General features: G+C 43.7%; 1 protein-coding gene across 5 annotated transcripts in view; it reads left to right on the forward strand.

Annotated features, from left to right (window-relative positions):
* NGEF (neuronal guanine nucleotide exchange factor) overlaps window positions 1–23173 on the forward strand; it is a 111470-nt gene that overhangs the window by 75127 nt on the left and 13170 nt on the right. For all 5 annotated transcript variants that reach the window (XM_043492785.1, XM_043492786.1, XM_038415779.2 and 2 more), the window contains 8 exons: window positions 815–1089; window positions 10792–10952; window positions 11179–11331; window positions 13515–13644; window positions 14919–14993; window positions 19247–19336; window positions 20845–21008; window positions 22129–22284. In XM_043492785.1, the coding sequence (XP_043348720.1) occupies window positions 815–1089; window positions 10792–10952; window positions 11179–11331; window positions 13515–13644; window positions 14919–14993; window positions 19247–19336; window positions 20845–21008; window positions 22129–22284 (1204 nt within the window). The remainder of the gene's footprint in view (window positions 1–814; window positions 1090–10791; window positions 10953–11178; window positions 11332–13514; window positions 13645–14918; window positions 14994–19246; window positions 19337–20844; window positions 21009–22128; window positions 22285–23173) is intronic.

Genomic DNA, 23173 nt, shown 5'->3' on the forward strand with positions numbered 1-23173 from the left:
CCTGAGCCCTGGTCTATCTGGGTTGGCAACTTTCAGAAGTAGGGTGCCGAGTCTTCATTTATTCACTCTAATTTAAGTTTTCGTGTGCCAGTAATACATTTTAACTTTTTTAGAAGGTCTCTTTCTATGAGTCTTTAATATATAACTAAACTATTGTTGTATGTAAAGTAAATAATGTTTTAAAAATGTTTAAGAAGCTTCATTTAAAATTAAATTAAAATGCAGAGCCCACAGGACCGGTGGCCAGGACCCCAGCAGTGTGAGTGGCACTGAAAATCAGCTCACGGGCCGCCTTTGGCACGCGTGCCATAAGTTGCCTACCCCAGATCTAGTAATGACCTGATTACCCTTCCTCTCTAAGGACCTGATCTTCTCGCCATTGAAGTCAATGGAAGATGCTCCCTTGACTTTAACGGGGATTAAAGTAAAACAGATTTATGTAATGCCATCTCCCTAGCAGATATGTAGATCCTTAATAGTATAGTAGCATCATACAAAGATAAGGGAAGAGCCTTTTCTTACAGACCTTTTTAAAGACCCCGCTGAGAAATGAGACGGTTCCATTTTCCCATATAGAAACTGATAATGGATTCATCGGATTCTGCATGTACTTCCACAGTTTTGTAATTTTATTCTTTCCACTTTTGGTTGAGGCTGGGAAATCAACATTTAGCTTTTTCTTTCACTCTGGAATGGATGCTTTCTACCTCTTTGCTTTGATGAACTAAAGTAAAATATTCACGCCAAAACAAATCCATATTCTTTTCCCTATATTGTTCAATAATAGCTCTCTAACCATCGTGTTGGCTTCTAGGGCTCTTGTATCAGGAATATCGAGATAAATCTACACTTCGGGAGATTGAAACCAGACGACTGCAAGATGCACAGACAGACCCCGAGGAGTGCTCAGCCAGTGAGGAGACGCCATTAGAGGCAGAATCCACAAATACTGCAGAAAGCAGGACTCTTCCCCAAATCAGCTTGCTCAGGAACTCCACCTCCAGGTTTAACTTGTGGCAGGATCTTCCAGAGATCAGGAGCAGCGGTGTCCTGAATATCCTTCAGCCAGATGAGATCAAACTGCAGGAGGTAATGGAAGGCATGAGAGAGAATAAAGAGTTTATCTGTTGGATTTTTCCTTAAAGTCAGTATGATTAGAGTCACTTAAGTCAAAATATCAAGATTCAAAAATAAGGAAGTTCCACTGCAGCCAGTGACAAATTGTGGTCTGTTAAATACCCCCATAAGTAATGCTAATGAACTTCACTTTCCAAAGAGCATGAGGAAGTCCTGTACCCAGGGCTTAAATTCAGCCAGAGTCCTGGCACCTCTTGTGGAAGTGGAAGCACTGGCGCCCCCGACCCCTGTGGGGCTGAAGCCTCTGAGACCCCCCCCCCCACTCCTCAGCTGAAGCCCAGAACCCCGAACGTGGCTTAGGGTTATGGGAGACTCCTGGAAATAATCTCTGAGAATTTAAGGCCTGCCTGTACCCTACCCCAATCACCAGAAGAGAATCTTGCTGCTGGCAACTTCAATAGCAATAGTGGAGAACATAGTTCTCAACATCTCATTACTACTACTACTGATTTACAAGGAGGTAAAGGAGTAATGAAGTACTAATAACAGTACCCTCTTTGGCCTTCCTCCATGCCAGATGATCCTCTTCTGTTGTCAGAGGCAGGAATCATACTTTCTATCATTCCTAGGAAGAATTACTTTGTTTAATATAATTAAAAATGAATTGGAATAAAAGGAATTAAATGGTTGGTCACCAGTCCCAGTGAAGTTTCCTTATTTTGCAGTGTTCTGTCCTTACTTTAAAACAGAATGACGATTGCAGTACGCAAAACTGGGTCAATAAGGATGCACAAGCACTTTAACTGCACAGACTATGCTATCTCTGGACATTGTTTTTGTACTGTTAATTTATACGGCTGTGTCAAATAATGTGTTGAGTGGGTTGTTGACTGTACACTCAGGGCTGTCGCAGTGATGCACATATGAGTGAAAACGTTTATTATGGCTTCCCCGCTCCTGAGACACAGCGGTTGGCACCACCTTTCAGCAGCCCAAGGGGCCACTGTTATAAGCTACTGTCTAAAGGCTTTGCACCTCAGGCAGCCTCTCTGGGATATTTTTCCTCTCAGATCAGTGAAGGGATTTAACTCCTTCATGCTTCAGCCAGGATGGTGTACAGACACCCCTTCAGCAGCACTTACTCCTGGGGGAATTCTGCGCCCAAAAAATTAAAATTCTGCACATAATATTTTAAAATTCTGCAGAATTCTGTATATTTCATTTGTCAAAATAACACCATATAATCATGCCATTTTCAATTATTTTGGTAATTTATTTCAAAATACCTGTCAACAAGTATGTCCGTAACAATACAGACAACAAAAAAAAGATTCAGGAAATGTTTTTTGACAAATAGATTCCTTACCAGGCATATTAATACAGAACTTTGAGTAATAACTCATTTAAACTACTATACAGAACTGTATTTTCCACACCCCTCAGAAGCAGTGGAAAGGCTTTGGGGAGCCAGGAGTAACAGAGGATCTGAGGGAGGGGGAAGTAATTGCTGGAAGTAATTGGAAGTGAAACTGGAATGGTTTTGGGTGTGGGTGGGAGAAATATGGAACAGGTTTTTTTGGGGGTGGGGGGAATTGTTCGGGAGTTGGAGAACGTCCCCCATACAGATGCTGGCTGACCCCAGCCTCTCCCATTCAGTCAGGCAGATCTGCCCCTGTGCCCTTGTGTCCTTCCATCCCCATGTGTTTCATCACCACTGTCCCCCCGCATGTGTCCCTGGCAGCCCCACCCCACTATCTCAATGTGGCCCTGCACCTCTATTCCCGTTCAACCCCCACCACAGTCTATTCCCTCTCACTAGCCCATCTCAATCCCAGTCTATGTGACATCCCCTAGCAGTCCCATGAGCCCAGCTCTGTCAGTCTACCCCCCCCACCCATATCCTGTGCCACCTCCTCACTTGGCCTCAGGGCAGGGTGTTGTGAAGAATACAGTCTCTCTTCCTCCCTATCCACTGCTGACTGCTACTGCCAGTGAGCCGGCTCCCTCTGTTCTGGTGCCACAGTAGCCCCTGGTGGGAGAAAGGCGTAACTGCAGCACCTCACTGTATTTTCTGTGAAGAAAAAAAATCTGTGGAGGACATGGATTCTGCATGTGCGCAGTGAAGCAGAATTCCCTCAGAACTATCTTATAAGTAAAGCTGCGTGTCTGTCATGGAGCTCAGTCAGCCCCTGGGCCAGCCGCACCAGCCACTGCTGAGGCAATCTCAGGCCACCGCCACCCCTCCCCTTCTCCCCCCCTAGCAACAGTAGTTTGGGTATGGGAAGGTGCTCAAGGTTGGGGTGTAGTGCAGTGCTTACCTCGGAGGATCCCTGGAAGCAGCTGGCATGTCCCTGCAGCTCTTAGGCAGAGGAGCGAAGGGGCTCTTCCCAGCCAATGGGAACTGTGGAGCCGGTGCTCATGGCAGTGGCAGCGCGCAGAGCCCCCCTGGCCTTCCCTCCTCCCATCCATGCTGGATGCTTCCGGGGTCCCGCACAGAGCCAAGTAGGGAGCCTGTCAATCCTGCCAACCCTTACCCCCAGCACCAGTGGGGATCCTGGGCCGCACACCGCTGCTGCCCTCCCCCCCAGCACCTGAGGTGCCCCCTCCCCCAGCCCACACCCCCAGAGCACCCGCAGCCCCCCGCAGACCAAGTTTTAGTCAGGGGTATATAGTACAAGTCACGGACAGGTCACGGGCCATGAATTTTTGTTTACTGCCAGTGACCTGTCCATGTCTTTTACTAAAAATACCCGTGACTAAAACATAGCGTTACTTATAACACTGGAATGTCTTTTGCAGCGAGTGAAGACTAGACAATGGTTTTTGTTTGAGCATATGGGGTATCAGCTGTCTTAGTTCAAAGCTAGCAGGGTTGATTTAGGTAGGACAGGGTTGATTTAAAATAGGACAGATGAAGTAAGACGTTTTGTTCACCCCAGCTAACACTTTAAGCAGAGAAGGCTTGAATAAAAGATATGATGGGAGTTAACAATGACCAATAAAAGGAGCAATAGAATTCACTCTTTTTAAAAATACAAAATGTAAGAAATTTGGTTAATAGGTAGGAAAAGTAGGAAGTAGTACTTCATGACACCAATTATGACCTTGTTCACGCTACTAAAATATGGTGGAAGGAGTGAGTTACTGATTAGAATATTAATACAGCTATGACCCTGGATAGGCAAGACATAAAGAGGAAAGAAGGGTGAGGTGAGATGAAGGATCAGAAGTGAATACAAGAGCAGAAAAATATAAAATAATAACAGGCGCTGTGACTATAAGATAACATGGGCTGAAACATAGGAATGGGAAAAACAAAAGAAATCGCGATGGACATATGTTGTAGATCACAGGGGTCAGGAGGCAATCACAAAAAGTAACATGCTATTAGAATAATGATCAGAAATGACTAAATCACCCAGGGGTAGCTTTAATTATCCAGACATCTGCTGAGCATTAAGCACAGCAAAACATGAATCATCAAGGGCATTCTTGAACTTGACTCTATGGAAGATATTTTAATGATGCAAAAAATAGAAGAACAAGCCAGAAGAGACATTACTCAGGTTCTCACAGTGAACTTCCCTGGAGGAAGTGACAGAATGTGAATGTAATGGGGGAGGGCTTGGAACAAGTGACCATAAGTTTAAATTACTCGAGTGTATTAGTATTACCAGGGGCGGCAGGTTTGTATGATTTTTGGTGATGCTCAGAACAGGTCCAAGTCCCACCCCCCCCACACACACCTGCCTTGTAAGCTGATATATATTTTTAAAAATAATGTAAAAATGTGAGAGCTCTGGGGTGGGGCCGGTGATGAGGGACTTGGGGTGTGGGAATGGCTCACGCAGAGGGTTTGAGTGCAGGGGTGAGGGCTGTGGGTGACCCAGGGATGAGGGGTTCACGATGCAGGAGGGGGCTCAGGGCTGGGGCAGAGGGTTAGGGTGCAGGAGGATGAGGGCTTTGGCTGGGGATGAGGGAGGGGCTCAGAGGTGTGGTGGGGCTTGGGATGAGGAGTTTGGGGTGTAGGCAGGCTGCCCCGGGGCTGGGGCCAGAGAGAAGGACTCCCCCAGCCCTCTCCCCACAGGCAGCAGCAAGCTCTGGGGGAGGGGCCCCCCCATTTCCCCCCTGGCAGCACACTCATCTTGCACCACTATCACTGCATGTGCTCCTAGGGCCCCTCAGGTCCAGGAAGCTCCCTCGCCTCCCCTGACATCACATATGCCCCTTCTTCCCTGCTGCTGCCCTTCACTGTAGCCTCACTGGGGGTGGGGGATGGAGCTGTCCCTTGCCCAGTGTGGGACAGGATCGGTGACTGCAGGCGGGGGGCATAGGTGCAGACATCTGCTGGCACCAGGAGGTGCTCTACTCCCCCACCACGTCCCTGGCCCCACCCTGACTCCACTCCTGCCCCGCCCCTTCTCACCCCTGCCCAAAAGGCTCCGCACCCTCCCTGCCCCTATTAGACTCCTTCCCCAAATCCCTGCCCCGGCACCACCTCTTCCCTGCCTCCTCCCCTGAGTGCGCCGCGTTCCTAGTCCTCCCCCCTCCCTCCCACAGCTTGTTACATCACAAAATAGCTGTTTTGCGGTGGCAAGCACTGGGAGGAGAAGCGGGGACACAGCGCACTCAGGGGAGGAGGTGGAGGTGAGGTGAGCTGGGGCGGGGCATGGAGCTTGGCTGCCGGCGGTGCTCCAGCCCCGGAACACCCACAGAGTCAGTGCTTATGGCAGGGGGCTCCCTGTGCTGGTGGCGGGTCCCTCCAGAAAAGGGCACCAGCCTAGGAGCGTGAGACCGGTTTCAAGTCCCTGCTCTGCTTATTTCAGAGTGATCCGGAATAAAAAACTCTGCTCTTAAAGAGTGTGAGAGTCAGTTCCTCACTCTCTCCCTTGCCCCCCCCCCATTCCATGTTTGTAAACACTTCCAAAAGGTTTTGGGTTTTTTTCAGTGTGGAACGAAAAAATTAAAAACCTCAAATGTTGCTACAAAGCAAAATTATTGTCCTCTGGATAGCTCAAATACTGAGCTAACCTTTCTTCTTCCCGATCTGTTACAGGGGATTCACTCTTATTTGGTGGAGGTGACCAAATTTGGTTGTTGTTTGTTGCCTGTTTGTTGGGTACAAATTTAGAGCTACTCTAAATCCACGGTATAACTTTCACCAAAATCAGATAGAGATGTGCTCAGAAATTAGAGCTAGAATGTGATTTATTTACTAATCTTCTAGTTATTGTTTGTTAAATACCTTATTGTCTCATTTAGGCTTTACGCAGTGGAAAAATAAGCTTAACCTTTAGGATTACTTACTTTTTTTCTTCTGCATTTCTTTCACTGTAGCAACTCCTAACTTCCTCATGGTCTTCACTTTCACTCCCTGTTTCATCCCATTTGCTAAAATGATCAGTAATAACATAGTTAATGCCTCATTTAAAGTGTCATCATTAGTTAACATCCCATGAGATTGATAGGGTAGTGTAGTTCATGCTTCTAAGCCATTGTTTCTGGCTGTCTGCAGACTCAGGAAGATAACACTGCATCAGTTTACATTTGGTTTTAAAGTTTCTATGGTTATCTTTGCAACTCTGAGGATAGAATCTTTTTTCTTTAAAAAAAAAAAGATTTTTGGAGATATCAAATATTCCATGAAGGCCACATACATACATCAAATGGGCTGGATGTTTGAGGTCACTGATCTACCTGATACTAGGTCAGTGCTTTCCAGAAGAGAGGAGGGAGCCACATCATGCACTAAGTTGCATCTGCCATTCCTCTTTTCCTGTTCCCAGCTCCATCATGGTCTAGAATTGGATTTTGGGTCTACAACAGTGCAGTTGGTATTTTGTTGTTTCAAGAATTCAGAAGAAGGTTTGACTTCAAAGAGGTGACTTGGAGGGAAATATACCGTATGAATCCTTATGGAGGTTTGCCTCATTCAGAGAAGGTGTTCTCCTTTCTCTGACAGCTCCAGCAAAGGCACAGCCCTCAACCTGAATAAATTCTATTGTAGGTCCCAGTTATTTGTTTGGCACAGCTCACTTCTTGTACATGACTGAGTAAACTTACAGCACTAAATTACAATAGACATCTGAAGCGTGCCCTATCCCTGTAGTATCTGAACACCTAATAGGCAATGAGTTAATTGTTGCAACGTGCCTCAGAGGTAATGGTGTTTTCCCAAGTTTGCAGATGGAGAAACAAGCCACATAGACGTTAAGTGAATTGCTCAAGTGAATTAGCACAAAAGAAGTGTGATGAAGTTGCAGATAGATTCCAGATCTCCTGAGTCTCAGTCCAATCTCTTAATAGTAAGGCTCACCATCGCTTAAGACCCAACACGAATCATCTGAAAAGCTGCTTATGGCGAGCACTGCAGGTATGAAGTCAAGATGTATGTGAAAGAGACACACACTCCCAACTACCAGAACTGTTCCTGTGAGCTGTGAAAGCAAATCTGTCTTGTGCGAGGATGTGCAGCCTTCCATCTGCAAACCTATTTGGTCTACTGCTCCTGGTGATTGGTTCAGAGGCCAGTAAACCCAAAACTGGTCAAGCAGGCATCTGAAAAGTAACATGATGGAACTTGTTGACTCAGTTCTGCTGATAGGCCTAAAGTGGGCCAGACAGTTTGGTATTTGGATCTTCTGGATCTGGTAAAAGAGCCAATCCTTGCTTCTGCCACCCCTTCTGGATCATCTGTTGCAACAGAATCAGATACAATCACACAGGTGTCAAGTCTTTGCAAGTAGTAGCTTGGGTCTCTCTTCCATGACTTTTAGAAACATTTTTTTTCAGGAAAAGTCAAAAAAGATATGTGGGAGAGTTTAGAACTATTGGCTAGAAAATCTTTTTCAGCTGAACAGGAGAGATTTTCATCTCTTGAGGCTCCTTCCCTGTAGCTGAGCAGATCAGTGATGTGAGATCTTGGGGAATTGTGGCATCCAGGAAGTTCTGGGGCTTACGAATGCATAGGGACTTCACGTGGGGAGGCTCTTGGCTGGTGAGATGTTCCCCTTTTTGGGACAAGGCATCAGCTGTCTTGTTCTGGGCTCCTGAATGGTATGTGAGCGTGAAATTGAAGTGTGTGAAGAACAGGACCCAGCGAAGCTGCCTCTGGTTCAACACTCTGGCTCAGCAGAGTTGCTCCAATATTTTATGATCTATGTATTCCTTTACTGGGTATGGTGCACCCTCCAGATAGTAGTGCCATTCTTCAAAAGGCTGATTTCATGGCTAGAAGCTCTTTATCCAGAATTCCGTAGTTCTATTGGACCACAGTTAGCTTCCGTGAATAGTAGGCTCAAGGGTGGAAGTGCTGTTGGGGACTATGTCTTTGGGAGAGAGTGGCCCTAATTGCCACATTGGAGGCATCGGTTGCAACAACAAAGGGTGTGCTGGGTCAGGACAGACCAGGATTGGGGCACTGGTAGAGGTTGTCTTTAGCAGTTTGAATGCTTGTTGGGCCTCCGGAGACCAGGTGAAGGTGGTGTCCTTGCAGAGAAGTGCTGTCAATGGAGCTGTTTGGCCTGAAACCCCAGAGATAAAGCACCTATAAAAGTTAGTGAACCCCTGGAAGCGTTGTAGCTCCTTGAAGTTTTTGGAGGGCGCCCAGGTTAGTTCTGCCTCCACTTTCTGGATGTTCATTTGGAGGCCATTGGGGGACAGGAAGAGGCCAGACCCTGCCCCTGCTGAAGTTTGCAGAGGGCAACCTCTGCCAAGTGGGCCTGGTGGGGATTGTCAGATATGGTGGAGATTTCTTGGAGGAAGGCATCCCAGTTTGATAGCATTGGGCTCGCTCATTTGAGTAGAGGTGAGGCCCAATCCAGTGCATCTCACGTCAGGAGACAAATAATGAGTCCTACTTTCACTTGGTCATTTGCTTAGGACTGGGGGCGGAGCAGAAACAGCAACAGCATTGGTAAACAACCCCCTGAATTTTTGCAGTCCCCATTGAAAAGTTCTGGGAGGGAGACTGGGTCCGGGTATGCAGCCACAGCGCATGTCCATCATGCCGTGTTTTCATCCTACAGCTGGGCCACCTGCTCTTGTAGCATCTGGTTGTCTGCAGAGTGCTGTGCCAGCTTGGCCCTCAGTGCCATGTTCTCCTCATGGGGCTGGGTGGACTGCCTGCACAGAGCTTGGTTCTCTGTTGTGAGCTGTAGTAATTGGGCTGAAAGTAGCGGAGAAGTTCGTAATCAGGTCCAGGCCAGGGTTCATACCAAGGGCCAGAGTCCGAGTGAGGTTTCATGGCTCAAGTCAAGAGGAGAAGTTCAAATCAAGCAGAGGTCAAGTCAGGAATTCAAGGGCAAGGAGCAGGAATGGTCATGGTAGTTACAGAAGATCTGGGCTGTTGCCTAAATACTTCCTGGAATGCACATTGAGTTTATATAGGGTAGGGAGCCGATCAGGAGCCATGGGGCTGCTGTTTGAGGCGAAGCTTCCCAGAGTCTGTGTCCATAGTGGGTCATGGGAAGTGGAGCGCAGATTGGTTACAGCAACAGCTGGATGATGGCCTGGAGCTGTCAGCTGCCTGGTAGCTCAACAGGACTGTGTTCTAGACCCATGGGGCCTTATTTGAAGAGCAATTCTGCAGTCATTGTTTAGCAGATACTTTCTTCAGTACCACCTCCTTGGAGGTCCTCATTGCTTGCCAGTCTCCCAAGAGAGGATCTGTATTGAACCTAGTCAAAAGAGAAAAGTTATTGACCAGTAACTTGAGTTCATCAAGTAAATCATCAGTATAGTTTCCCATCCCCCATCTTCAGAGTTTGTAAGACTGTGAGGAAGTGGAAGGAACTGAAAGTGTGCCAGAGCTCTGCCTCATTATATAGTCTTGCATGGAGTGTTTCATGGCTTGAGGCAGGGTCTTTCCCCCCCACCCTCCAAACAATCAAAGCTTTCTAGTCCAGTGGCTCTCAACCTTTCCCGACTACTGTACCCCTTTCAGGAGTCTGCTTTGTCTTACGTACCTCAAGTTTCACCTCTATTAAAAAATCCTTGCTTACAAAATTAGACATAAAAGTACAAGTGTCACAGCATATTAGTACTGAAAAATTGCTTAATTTCTAATTTTTACCATATTATAAAATAAATCAATTGGAATATAAATATTGTAACCCTAGAAGACCTTTGTGTACCCCCCAGGGGTACGCGTACCCCTGTCTGAGAACTACTGGTCTAGAGGATTTCAGGCTTGTATGGTATGCAGAGGCATATTCTAAGAGTGTGGATCTGTATATTCTTAAGGAACTCCAGTTACAGGTGAGTAATTTGTTTTTGATGCTATATTGTTTTTCTACAACTATGGTACAGTAGGTTGGCTCTGCAATGTAGTGCACACAGCAGTACAGCTTTGTTTTGTCAGTAAACTAATCATGCAGGACTCAGAAGAAGAGGCAGAGGCAGAAGTTGTGTGCCATACCAGCATACCATTTCAGAGTCACTTTCCTAGCCATAATCATATATAGTACATAAGGGGATGCTACTGTTGTACAATTTGAGCTTTCATTGAATTTTGGAGCCAAACTGACTGATTCAGGAATGGATGGTTAACCGTACAGGACTGTGTCAGTAGCATGCAGTATAAATGTTTTCATTATCACTAAGCAATCCTATGAGCTTTCAAAATCTTTTTACAGGTAGAATGCACAATGAATGGTATGAACTCTCAACCTATTATGTTGTTGTTGGTGTTTCTTTTTTGGGATTTTCCTCAAGGCCATGTTTGAACTGGTCACTTCTGAAGCCTCATACTACAAGAGTCTGAATCTGCTGGTGTCTCACTTCATGGAGAATGAACGTCTGAAAAAGATCTTGCATCCATCCGAGGCTCACATCCTCTTCTCCAACGTCCTGGATGTCATGGCTGTCAGTGAACGGTAAGACAACTGCTATTAGCCTTTTGGCTCTGCTGAGTTGGGAACAGTGTCTTGCTACTAGCTAAGATGACTTCTGTGCTGGAGGGATAGAGGAGCCAGCTGGGTGAAGACTTAACCACTTTTAAAGAGTCTGCAGTGGTACTAATTAGTTTCCTCTCCAAATGGTTTGGGTCCGAGACTTTAATTACAGGTCATGATTAATATGAATTCTGGGTTTCTCATCTAGTTTCCTCTTGGACCTTGAGCAACGGGTGGAAGAAAACATTGTGATATCAGATGTCTGCGACATTGTCTACCAGCACACAGTTAATCACTTCTCGGTGTACGTAACCTACGTCTCCAACCAGACCTACCAGGAGAGAGCTTACAAGCAACTTCTGTGAGTGCTATTATCTGACTTTGAATTATTTGCAAAAAATCCAACAATCAAATTTTGTATTCAAGATGACAGCGTTTTATTTTTAACTTGGCATTTGCAGGAGATTGGTAAACTGTTTTGGAAAACATAAGTTTTACCCTTTCCCTGAACTGGAGCTGAATCTATTTAAACAAAACATACAAATAGTTTAAATTTATTTGAAGGATCACATGACAAGGTTTAAAACTAGCATCCCAAATACATTCAGAGTTGTCATTTACAAAGTGCAAAGAATGTATAGTGTATACAACAGAGCACAAAGCTGTAAAATCTGCATGTGTGTGAAGTGCAGGTAGAGGCAAAAGTTATGAAGATAAAGATAGTTGTATGATTTCAGCTTTGTGATCCTGAGTCTAGTTCAGCTGTCTTGAGATTCTCAGAAAGGCATGTGCCCTATGGATAGTTGATAAATTCTCTTCTTGAAGACTATAAAGCCACTTTCCCCATCTTGCCCTGGTCTTACACTATGTGTAGGTCACCTGCATCAGAGGATATTGTCCTAAGTGTTCTCTCAAGTATATTCAAATCCAGCAAATTTCTGTTAGCCAGCTGGGAATTTTCTTTTACCAGATCAAAATAAGGAGACCCTAGCAATTTGTCTTTGAGCAAATGAATTTATTTCTCCTTAGTAATAATGCCCTGGATTTTTTTCAAGCCAACCAGTTACAGATTTTGCCCTGTACATTTCCACATTTTAGCAACAATCATTTTACCTAGATTCAGATGAGTATGGAAGATTATTGCCCCTTTCCTTTCTCTGCTCTTCAGCTCCCTCTCTTTGACCCCAAAAGAACACACTATAGACCTACCAGATCCTCTGCTACAAGGGAACTCTCTGCTGATTTGGTATACTGCTCTTTTCAAATGTCATGCACCCTAGTGTTTCCTGGGACAGGTGAGCAGTGCCTTGTAGGGCACCAGTAACACAAAGAAGTCTCAGAATATGAACAATTTGACAAGAGCAGCTGGCTGAGCCCAGAAGATAAATAGAAGATTGGCTGGATTATGTGATGTCACTAAAGGGGCCTGTTTGGATCTGGGGTGGTTCCTAGAGAAGGAATTTGAAGTGCAGAGTCTTTTGGATTTGGGAAAGAATGATCAGTTTAAAAAACGGGATGATTTAGTCAAACTTTAAGCAAGCAGGAAAACTTTGCAGTGCTTATCTGCTGCTGTATGTTGTAGTTTCCCCCTACATTCAGTTCTACACTCTCTCAGGCACACAATTATAGCCTATCTTGGATTTGATCATTCAAGCAGTCACACAAACGTAAGAATACCTGCCTGCCTTATGAATAATTCTTTTGTTTACCTTTTGTTAAACTTCTATTGTGCATTTCCAAGTTCATGCATTAAAGACCGATTTCAAACAAAATTAATAGGATCCTGACATCTGTGCTGTTTTTGTCAGCTAGGACTCCAGTAGCGTAAGCTTCCTCATAGCAAGTTCTTGCAAGTGTCAGGAAACATCAGTTAGAGGGAGCTTTCTTAGAGTAATGTTTTGTTTATACCAGTTGGGACTTGTGAGATTTCTGACTGCAGCACTGTATTCATATTGGCAATACTTCCACCACTGTGAACTTCAAATGGCAGAACCCTGGCAATGCCCCAGGTGGATCTCCAGCATTACAAACTGCTTCGCTGTAGTGCCGGATGAGATGCGTGATAAGATTTTTCATCCTGTCAATAACAGCTAAGACTATCTAAGCTTGAGTTGCTTTATGGCATGGCTTGTTCCTATGACTGTGTGGATTTTACCTTGCCACAATGATCCAACTGTGTAAAAATGTATAATTATGCCTCTGATTCATCTACTTGGACACACACCCCATTCACGCACTCCTACACACTCAGCATGTGCTGCTAAATCTATGTGCTACACATGTGAACCCACTACAGTGACTTGTACATTGTCTATTTTTCCATCCCCTAATGCTATAAATAAACCCAAACTTAAACCAAAATACACCTAGAAGTGTTCAGTGAATTTATTTTCCCCTTTGTTGAAGAGAGGCCAAGCAGATGCTGTCTCTGGGAAAGGGAGTAGTATGGAAAGCAGCACCACACACAGACATGCCCATTACAAACACAGGTCTGATACGCAAGGAAGTGAGCAAAGCACTCTCAATCTGTCTGTCTATTCTCAGCCAAGACAAGACAGCTTTCCGGGAGGTGATATCACAGTTGGAGATGGATCCCAAGTGCAAAGGCCTGCCCTTCTCATCCTTTTTGATTTTGCCATTTCAGAGGATCACTCGCCTCAAGCTACTGGTGCAGGTACAGCTCCTCTCTGCTCTGTCTTCTGACAGTCCCCCATGCTCCCTCCAAGACTCCCCTAGCTAGCTGTCATGGAGTGTCAGCATTTTCGTATTCTCACATACACTGATTCAGACACACACTCTCTCTTCCCCTCCCCTCCCCGCCATGTGATACCTAGAGTCAGTATTAAAACTAGGAGAAGCAGCATGGCATCAGGGTTTTGGAGGAGGGGAGAGGAGGGAAGTGATGTGGCAGTAGTTTAGGAAAGTGGTGCCATGCGGAGCCAGGCATGAGGAGGGGCAATGCTGGTTCAGGAGAGGAGGAAGCATAGGCCTGCTGGATGAAAGGGCAGAAAGGCAGAGTGATGTAGTCAAAGGAGCGTGCACATGTATGGTCATGGTGCAGAATAGACAGATTCATGTATAATCAGGGTTGGTGCAGAGTCAGGTCTATGGGACACAGGAAGTGGGAGGACAAGAGCTGAAGGGATTAATGGAGAAAAGCCACTTAAGACTCAACTCTGTATTTTCTTCTAGAGGAAACTGCCCTGAAATTATTAAATAGCCAAGGACACTCTTCCCAAAATAAAAGTGATGCAACAGTCCCCTTCCTCTCTCTCACATACATCTGAAACCTCTGCACAGCAGTGTCCCCCTACCCTAAGAGTCAGGCAATTATTTGTGAGCACCAAATGTCTCTTCACACTGTTTTGCTGGTGCTTCCCCAGTACTAACCTGAAGAGATCACCTTGTCCTGGGATGAGTGCGTGTATATGTGTTTGTGACAATATAGTGCTTGAGAGGAGTTGTAGTGATGACCAGCCTTGGACTTGTTCTGTGGATAGAGATTTCCAACAGTGGTTGTCATCCCCTCACTGCCTTCTAGTGTACCTCAACCCTGCCCTGGAGGGCTCCCTTCTAATGATGAGGAGATAGTTCAGTCTCAGTGACATGCTGTCTACTGAGATTACCAACAGCGTTGCCAATTGTTGCCAGGTCGAGTGGCTTTTAATAAAATATGCGTTTGTCCACTAGCTACTGGTCTGAGACCATGACACTCATTTTACATAGGTTTATTCAATACCCATTTGATGGAAACAGTTTTCAGTTACTGCCAATATGGGATTAGATCTGACTCAGTGACCTACTGGGGAAAGACTTCATATTCCATTACCTATCCGATATTTATTACTGTTGATAGTCAAATTTGGCCAAAAGGATGGTAGTGTCTGAAAAATGTTGTGTGCTATCAAGCAGGGAGAGAAATTAACTTCACCTTTGCTTCCTGTGCAGAATATTCTTAAGAAAGTGGAAGAGAAATCCGAGAAGGAAACCGCTGCCCTTGAAGCACACAAAGAGCTGGAAACAGTAAGTCTGGCGGCAAATTTCAGAAGATTGAGAATTAGCCAGCATCCTCAGTGTCTTTAAAAAGATTCTGGGCCATATGCATTCCTGGTGCAATTCCACTGACTTCAGTGGACTTACAACAGAGATCCATTTGTTTCAGTGTAATTATTTCCCCTTATTCTCCCCTGAGGGCAGACCATGCTAGCAAATAATAGACAGAGGAATTGCTCTTATTAACAGACTGTGTATTTGCTCTGGAGGAGATTCTACAGAGAAGAGTTGCCCCTATGTTTGAGAGATTATGAATTGTTTCTGTAGGTATTTGAAGGTGGTGGAGTTCATGGGGAGATCGATTTAATTAGCTGCAGCCAGTAGTGGACTGTATAGGGGTTGGATTTCATCCTGTGGTGCAACTTACTTTTCTGACGTAGAACAGTAGTTTCTTTAATGAGGTGCTTTTTATGAGTGTTTAAGATTGTGTGTAGTCCAGTTCCCAAGAGGCCTATAGGGAGGTGTGATAGAGAGGGGAAATTCAATTATGTTAGTTATTTCCAGCACACTACCTGCCAGAGTACACATTTTGGGGTAGTCTCAGAACATGGGGAAGGCCTTGTGGTGTCTTCCATCTGGGATATTCTGATGGTGGGTCACAGTCCTCTTACTCTGTCTATATGGGGCAGTATATGTGAGCTCTGCCAAATACTCTGTCTATATGCAGCTCTGTTTGCTGGGGATAGAATTTTCCAGGGTCTTTGAGACATTTGACAGGTGCCACTCCCTTCTTTATTAGTAGAAGGTTGTGGTACTTAATGAATCCTGGATTGTGATTTAAATAAAATATAACGTTTTAAATTTGAAGCTGTGCTAAAATGTCAACTTTCCAATTGATGGTGCAGTGTCATATTTGTAAAATCTAGGGCTGATTAATCACAGTTAACTCATGCGATTAACTCAAAAATTCATCGCAATTAATCACAGTTTTAATCGCACTGTTAAACAATATAATACAAATTGAAATTTATTAAATATTTTGGATGTTTTTCTATATATTTTCATATATATTTTATTATGTGTTGTAATTGAAATCAAAGTGTATATTTTATTACAAATATTTGCACTGTAAAAAAAATAGTATTTTTCAATTCACCTCATACAAGTACTGTAGTGCAATCTTTTTGTTGTGAAAGTGCAACTTAAAAATGTAGATTTTTTTTTTAAACATAACTGCACTCAAAAACAAAACAAGTCCACTCAGTCCTACATCTTGTTCAGCCAATCACTAAGACAAACAAGTTTGTTTACGTTTATAGGAGATAATGCTGCCCTCTTCTTATTGACAATGTTACCTGAAAGTGAGAACAGGCATTTGTGTGGCACTTTTGTAGCCAGTACTGCAAGGTGTTTACATGCCAGATATGCTAAACATTCATATGCCCCTTCATGCTTCAGCCACCATTCCAGAGGACATGCTTTCATGCTGATGACGCTCATTAAAAAAATATGTTTATTAAATTTGTGACTGAACTCCTTGGAGGAGAACTGTAGGTCCCCTGCTCTGTTTTACCCGCATTCTGCCATATATTTCATGTTATAACAGTCTTGCATGATGACCCAGCACAAGTTGTTCATTTTAAGAACACTTTCACTGCAGATTTAACAAAATGCAAAGAAGGTACCAATGTGAGATTTCTAAAGGTAGCTACAACACTCGACCCAAGGTTTAAGAATCTGAAGTGCCTTCCAAAATCTGAGAGGGACAAGGTGTGGACTATGCTTTCAGAAGTCTTAAAAGAGCAACACTCAGATGCGGAAACTACAGAACCCACGCTACCAAAAAAGAAAATCAACCTTCTGCTGGTGGCATCTGACTCAGATGATGAAAATGAACATGCATCAGTCCACTCTGCTTTGGATCATTATCGAGCAGAACCCATCGTCAGCATGGACGTATGTCCCCTGGAATGGTGGTTGAAGTATGAAAGGACATACGAATCTTTAGCACATCTGGCATGTAAATATCTTGGGATGCCAGCTACAACAGTGCCATGAGAACGCCTGTTCTCACTTTCAGCTGATATTGTAAACAAAAAGCGGACAGCATTATCTCCTGCAAATGTAAACAAACTTGTTTGTCTGAGCGATCGGCTGAACAAGAAGTAGAACTGAGTGGACTTGCAGGTTCTAAGATTTTACATTATTTTATTTTTGAAGGCAGTTTTTTTGTATGTAATTATACATTTGCAATTTCAACTTTCATGGCAAAGATTGCACTACATTACTTGTATTAAGTGAATTGAAAACTTTTTTTTTACAATGCAAATACTTGTAATGAAAAATAAACAAAGTGAGCACTGTACACTTTGTATTCTGTGTTGTAATTAAAATCAATATATTTCAAATGTAGAAAACATCCAAAAATATTTAAATAAATGGTATTCTATTATTTGTTTAAAGTACAATTAATCATGCAAATAATCGCAGTTAATTTTTTTTAATCATGCGATTAATCATGATTAATTTTTTTAATTGCTTGACAGCCCTGGTAAAAACCAACAAGAAAAGCCTGTGTAAGGCTTTCAGATTTGGCCTGGAATGGTCCAGGAAGCATACTGGCTGAAGATCATTCAAGATAAATCGAATGCAAAGATCTCTAAAGCTGACACTGATGTATTGGAATACTTCATATGACTATATTTTTGCATGCTGCCTTCCAATGAGTGTGATGGCCAGTTGTTTTTAGATCACACCTTGAAGCTGTTGCTCAGAAGTCTGAGGAGGTCTGCTACTGTAGTTGGCCAAAAGGATGGCTAAGTTTGCCTTGAAAACAGATGATCGTTGCTGTACTTGTCTGTCAATGACTGTCTGGCTTGGTCCATTTTAAAGAGCACTCTTTAAAAGAGCACTCTTTTAAAGGTGACTCACTTGTAGAATTTCACAGTATTTTTAAGTTTGGGTCTAAGGCTAAACCTCATTTATCTGTAATTAGTATATATTGTTATGACGGAGCTCACCTGGTGGCGTTGTTTATATGTAATCTTACAAGTTCTTTTTCTTAGCATGTGAGCAAGTTTTTAGTTGTTGATTTTCTGATGAATTTTCTATGGGGGAGCTGTGACAGGCTACAAGAGAGTTTGCTCTCCACCCTTGAAATAGACTTGCTCCCGGTGAACTGGGTATTGGTGTTTGAGCTGAGATCCCTGAAAGAGATTATTATCTGCAAGCTGTTTTGTGACCACGTCAATTCTAGTGTAAATAAACAAGTTGCTCTAAGAATATACACACTTCTGCATTACTGATTTCTCTTCCAACGGGGAGTTTCAGCCCCCATCCCAACATGGGCTATTTCTTGACAGAGGGCTGACAATATCGTATTGAAATTAATACTTGCCTTCCTTCTCCTCCATATGAAGCTGGTACTGCATGTGTACTTTCTGGATTGAATGTACAGGAAGAAGAGAGGTGATTTGTAGCATTGTAGGATTTGGGGAAATATAGTTTGATTATAGCTTTTGTACCTGCTAAAGACCAGAATATTGGCATAACAATGGAGTCAATATCTGAATATAGCTTAAATAAGTGCCATATGACCCCTAAATATAAATCCTTCCTAATATTATATCCTTTTTGTTCACCTTTAAGTGAATTTTTAATGATGGTGAAAAGAACTAACTTGACAGCACCAAAGTTGGATCAGTATTTATTAGTTAGTTCAGTTACAGTCAATTTACACCAAAAATTCTCTTAGTGTCAAGTATTGCTATAGAATCTGCATACAGGATGATCCTTTTCTATGTATGCATCATTTGTTGTCTAATTCCCACAACCAATGGACATTCAGCTAAGAACAGAGATTTCTACAAAGCTCTATGTTAACTGCACTTTTCTCAGCATTATGCATTTAAAGAGGAGGAATTTTATCATAGTCATTTGTATTCTTTTAAGGCCCAGTCCAACTCCCATTGAACTCAATGGAAAAACTTTCACTATGAAAGCTGAATTGGGTCTTAATATTACTTTTTCACTTTTGTAATATGTAAAAAAAAATTTGTTATTCTACATGAAAGTTTTCTGAAATTAAAAAAACCCTGCTAATGAGATTGCCAGTTAATATCTCCTTTTCTCCATTATTGTAATGCCTACACTATGGTGCTCACCTACATAGAAAGATCATGTTATACCCCAACACTTGCTAAGTAACCCATGGGAGGAGTGTACTGCAGCATGGAGAAGACCTCAGTTTGGAATCAGACTTTTGGATTGTTCTCTTTTCCCAGGTGGTGAAGGCATGTAATGAAGGTGTCCGGAAGATGAGCCGAACAGAGCAGATGATTAGCATCCAGAAGAAATTAGAGTTTAAGATCAAGGTATAAGTACAGACTGGTAACCCCTGCAGAGATGGAACAGACAGCATCTGGGTATTGCAGACACCCAGATTATTAGGAACATAGTGACCAATTGTGAACATTCTGGTTTGTGACTTGCCCAGCATCACATAATGGCTCTGTGGCAGAGGCAGGGATAGAATCCGGTTCTCCAGTGCAGCATTCCATGGTCTTAACCATGAGACCATCTACTCTCTTCCTGCTGTCCCCTGCCTCATCCACTACACACTTTCCAAGTTCTGCAACAAATGAGGCAGGGGTCCTACAGACAACAGCCTCATTTGCTACACAACCCTAAGGCAGGTCGATCCTGTGCACTGACTGAGGCAGGGGTCCTGTGCAAAAAGTAGTATGTGATCATGTAATTAAAGACCGTATCTTAATGCATACACATACAGGGACTGAATCAGAGTTGCACAGGCAACCTTAATTCTGACATTTCCTGACTATTTAGCGCTTCACTTCCTAACCATAGGGTCTTTTAATGTAATTTTTTTGGATGTAATGTTTTAAATCTTTTTTTTAAAAAATACCAAAAGGGAAATTCCATCTCATGGAACCATATTGACCCCCAACTTGGGACATCAGCAGGGTCTGGACTTTCACATCCACAGCACAGACCTTTACTGCTTGAGCTAATGGAATAGCTGGAAGTAGTCATCAGCAATTATTCTCCATTTGGACAGGTCACTGGGGAGAGTAGGGGAAGGAGATACTTTGCCAGTGGGTTTCACAGCTATTTGCTGACAGCAAAGAAATGTAGGTTTCAGAGTAGCAGTCGTGTTAGTCAGTATCACTACAAAAGGTTTTTTTTCTCTCCTGCTGGTAATAGCTCACCTTACCTGATCACTCTTGTTACAGTGTGTATGGTAACACCCATTGTTTCATGTTATCTGTGTATATAAAATCCCCCTACTGTATTTTCCACTGCATGCATCCGATGAAGTGAGCTATAGCTCACGAAAGCTTATGCTCAAATACATTTGTTAGTCTCTAAGGTGCCACAAGTCCTCCTTTTCTTTTTGCGAATACAGACTAACACGACTGCTACTCTGAAATCTCCCCGCTCTGAGTCCTGCAGTCCTCACTTCCCCATCCCCCCATTTTATCTCTGCATTCCAAGGTAGCTGCTGCCTCTCTCTCTCCACACTCCTGGTTGCCAGCACTTTAAGTACTAAGGCTGCATCCCCTGTTACCGGAGTCATGTGTACCTCTCCTCATGGCATAGGTCTTGTTCCTCCTCACTACTCTGAGGTTTATCTGCATTTCTAGTGTTGTAAGAGTGAAGTAAGGAGTGTGCGTTACTTATCCTGTAAGGGTTACATAGGACTAGAAGGGACCTCCTGAGTTGTCGAGATCAGTCCTCTGCTATCACAGCCAACCCCATCATGTAATCCCGTTCATAAACTTATCAAGATGCATCTTAAAACCAGTTAGGTTGTTTGCAGATCCTGCTCTTCTGATCTTTGCTGTCTCTCTCTTCCATGTAGTCTGTGCCCATCATCTCTCACTCCCGTTGGCTGTTAAAGCAAGGGGAACTGCAGCAAATGAATGGCCCAAAGACATCACGCACGCTCCGCACCAAGAAACTCTTTAGAGAAATCTACTTGTTTCTTTTCAATGACCTGCTGGTACTCTGCAGGCAGATTTCTGGGTGAGTTTGGGATGTGGCCAACACCTGGATGTGTGTTATAAGCACACCTCCCCCCTTGGTTCATCCAACCAGTTCTTGCTTAAGTTGTGCATAGATTCTTGTCCTATAATTGACAAGATTATGTCTGAAATATGGCAGCACAGAGTCCTATATCACAGACACCATTTCCAGAGGGGCTGTCTGAATATTTACACTGCCGCTTCTGTGAGCTGTGGATGTTGATGGGCTGCATGCCCATACACAGTTTGACCTTTGTGTTACTTAAAATTTCAGGCCAGATCTATGCTGATGCAAATCAGCATAGCTCCATTGACTTCAGTGGTGCTACACTGAGCTACAGCAGCTAAAGATCTGACTCTAGGATGTTTGACTTACTACTATAAAGCAACTCCTGGCTGATTACCAGTATGAAGAATACTGTAGTTTAAGCAAGTTAAACCTTTAGTAAAGTAAGTTCTGTCTGATGGGCTGGGACTGTCTGATCAGCAGGGAGGTGTACAAACCAGTGTGTGAGGCAAGGGATTGTATCTAGTAGGGTCCACACCATCTGGAGAGAGAAAGCTGCATCAGCTAGGAGTATAGAGTTTATGACCAGAGAAATATTACAACACAAAATAGATGCCAGAGAACAAAAAGTTTGACATTAAAAAGACTTACTGGTAAGGAGTCTATCTATCCAGTAAAGCATTTCTAATATGCATGTTGTCATAGTGTCAGCCAGGTGCCCAGTACTACTTTACTTGCATAGCACTTTCCAACCAAGAACATAGAAACATTTTACAAACATTAATGATATAAACCTCTCATCTCAGCGCTCCTGGGAGAAAACATTATCTCCATTTTACAGATGGGAACTGGGACACAGATTAGGTGACTTGCTCAGGGTCATACAAAGTTTGTGGCAAAGCCAGGAATAGAATCTAGATCTCTTGATTTTCAGTATTGTGCTTTAGCCCTCAGACCATCCATCCTCGCTCTATCTTGGTGGTGTCTCTTCCCCTCACCAGCCAAGAATTTGCTCTCTGTATCATGCCTTTCTCAGAACTTTGTATTGTTAAAGCCAGACTGCTCCCAAACTGACTGACTGAGCTTTCCTGACCCCTTTGCTTACCTCTCTCAGCGACAAGTACCAGGTGTTTGACTCAGCGCCACGAGGGCTTCTCCGGGTAGAGGAGTTAGAAGATCAGGGACAGAGTTTGGCCAATGTCTTCATCCTGAGGCTTCTGGAGAATACAGATGATCGGGAGGTCAGCTACATGCTCAAGGCATCATCCCAGTGAGTATGAAACACTGTCATCCCATTAGCAACCTGCGTTGCTATTCCCCTGCACCCTCAAAAGTGTGGTGTCCAATCTGCCACAGTCACCAGTCTGGCATCTACCTCCTCGCCAGCTCGTCTTATTGAATTCCTATCTGTGGGGATACCCTGCTTACCAAGCTGGGCTGAGTCCACCCACTGAGATAGCCCTTCCTCCTCCTCCTGATGTAACTTCTCAACACAAGACAGAGCTGGGGGGATCGGATATAAAGCTAGATGAGTTTCCTTCCTGTACATGTGTATTTACGGCATCCTTGTATAACACAGTGATTTCTAGGTAGGTCAAGACTTAATGAAGATTCAAAAGGAAATTATATGTCTGGTTTGCAAATCTCTCAGCACACATATCCAGATGGTATTAAATTAGCCGTATACATGCAGTACATTTATACAAGCACAGCTTGATGTGGATCACTAGGATTCAAACCACTTGAAAAATCTAGCATTTTGCCTGTGACTTATCCCCCTAGCTGTGCACAGTCCCTGGGGTATGGAGCAATTACTGTAAAGATAAAGGCAGGAGTCCCAGTTCTGTTCATGAGTGTCAAACTCTCTTCTATGGTTGGCCCCAATCCTGATGGCAGCCCTCGCGCTGCTCAGTAGTCTTGAATTTCACTATGCTGAAGTCTCCCTGGATACCGTTTTCTGTCTGACTCTGTGCTTTTTACTTCAAGATCCAACAAGCTCAGACTGGGCAAATGATTCAACACCACTAACACTGGACTGATTGTTTCAGATGCCTGGGGTCTGGTTTCCAGACTCGCCTCAATCTAATCTCTCATTGTACCCACAGTTTTGCAGGCCCAGGTAATTATAGATGTGTCCCCATAGCCAATATTTACATGTC

The sequence above is a fragment of the Dermochelys coriacea genome, chromosome 9 (assembly GCF_009764565.3).
Source record: "Dermochelys coriacea isolate rDerCor1 chromosome 9, rDerCor1.pri.v4, whole genome shotgun sequence".
Lineage (NCBI taxonomy): Eukaryota > Metazoa > Chordata > Testudines > Dermochelyidae > Dermochelys > Dermochelys coriacea.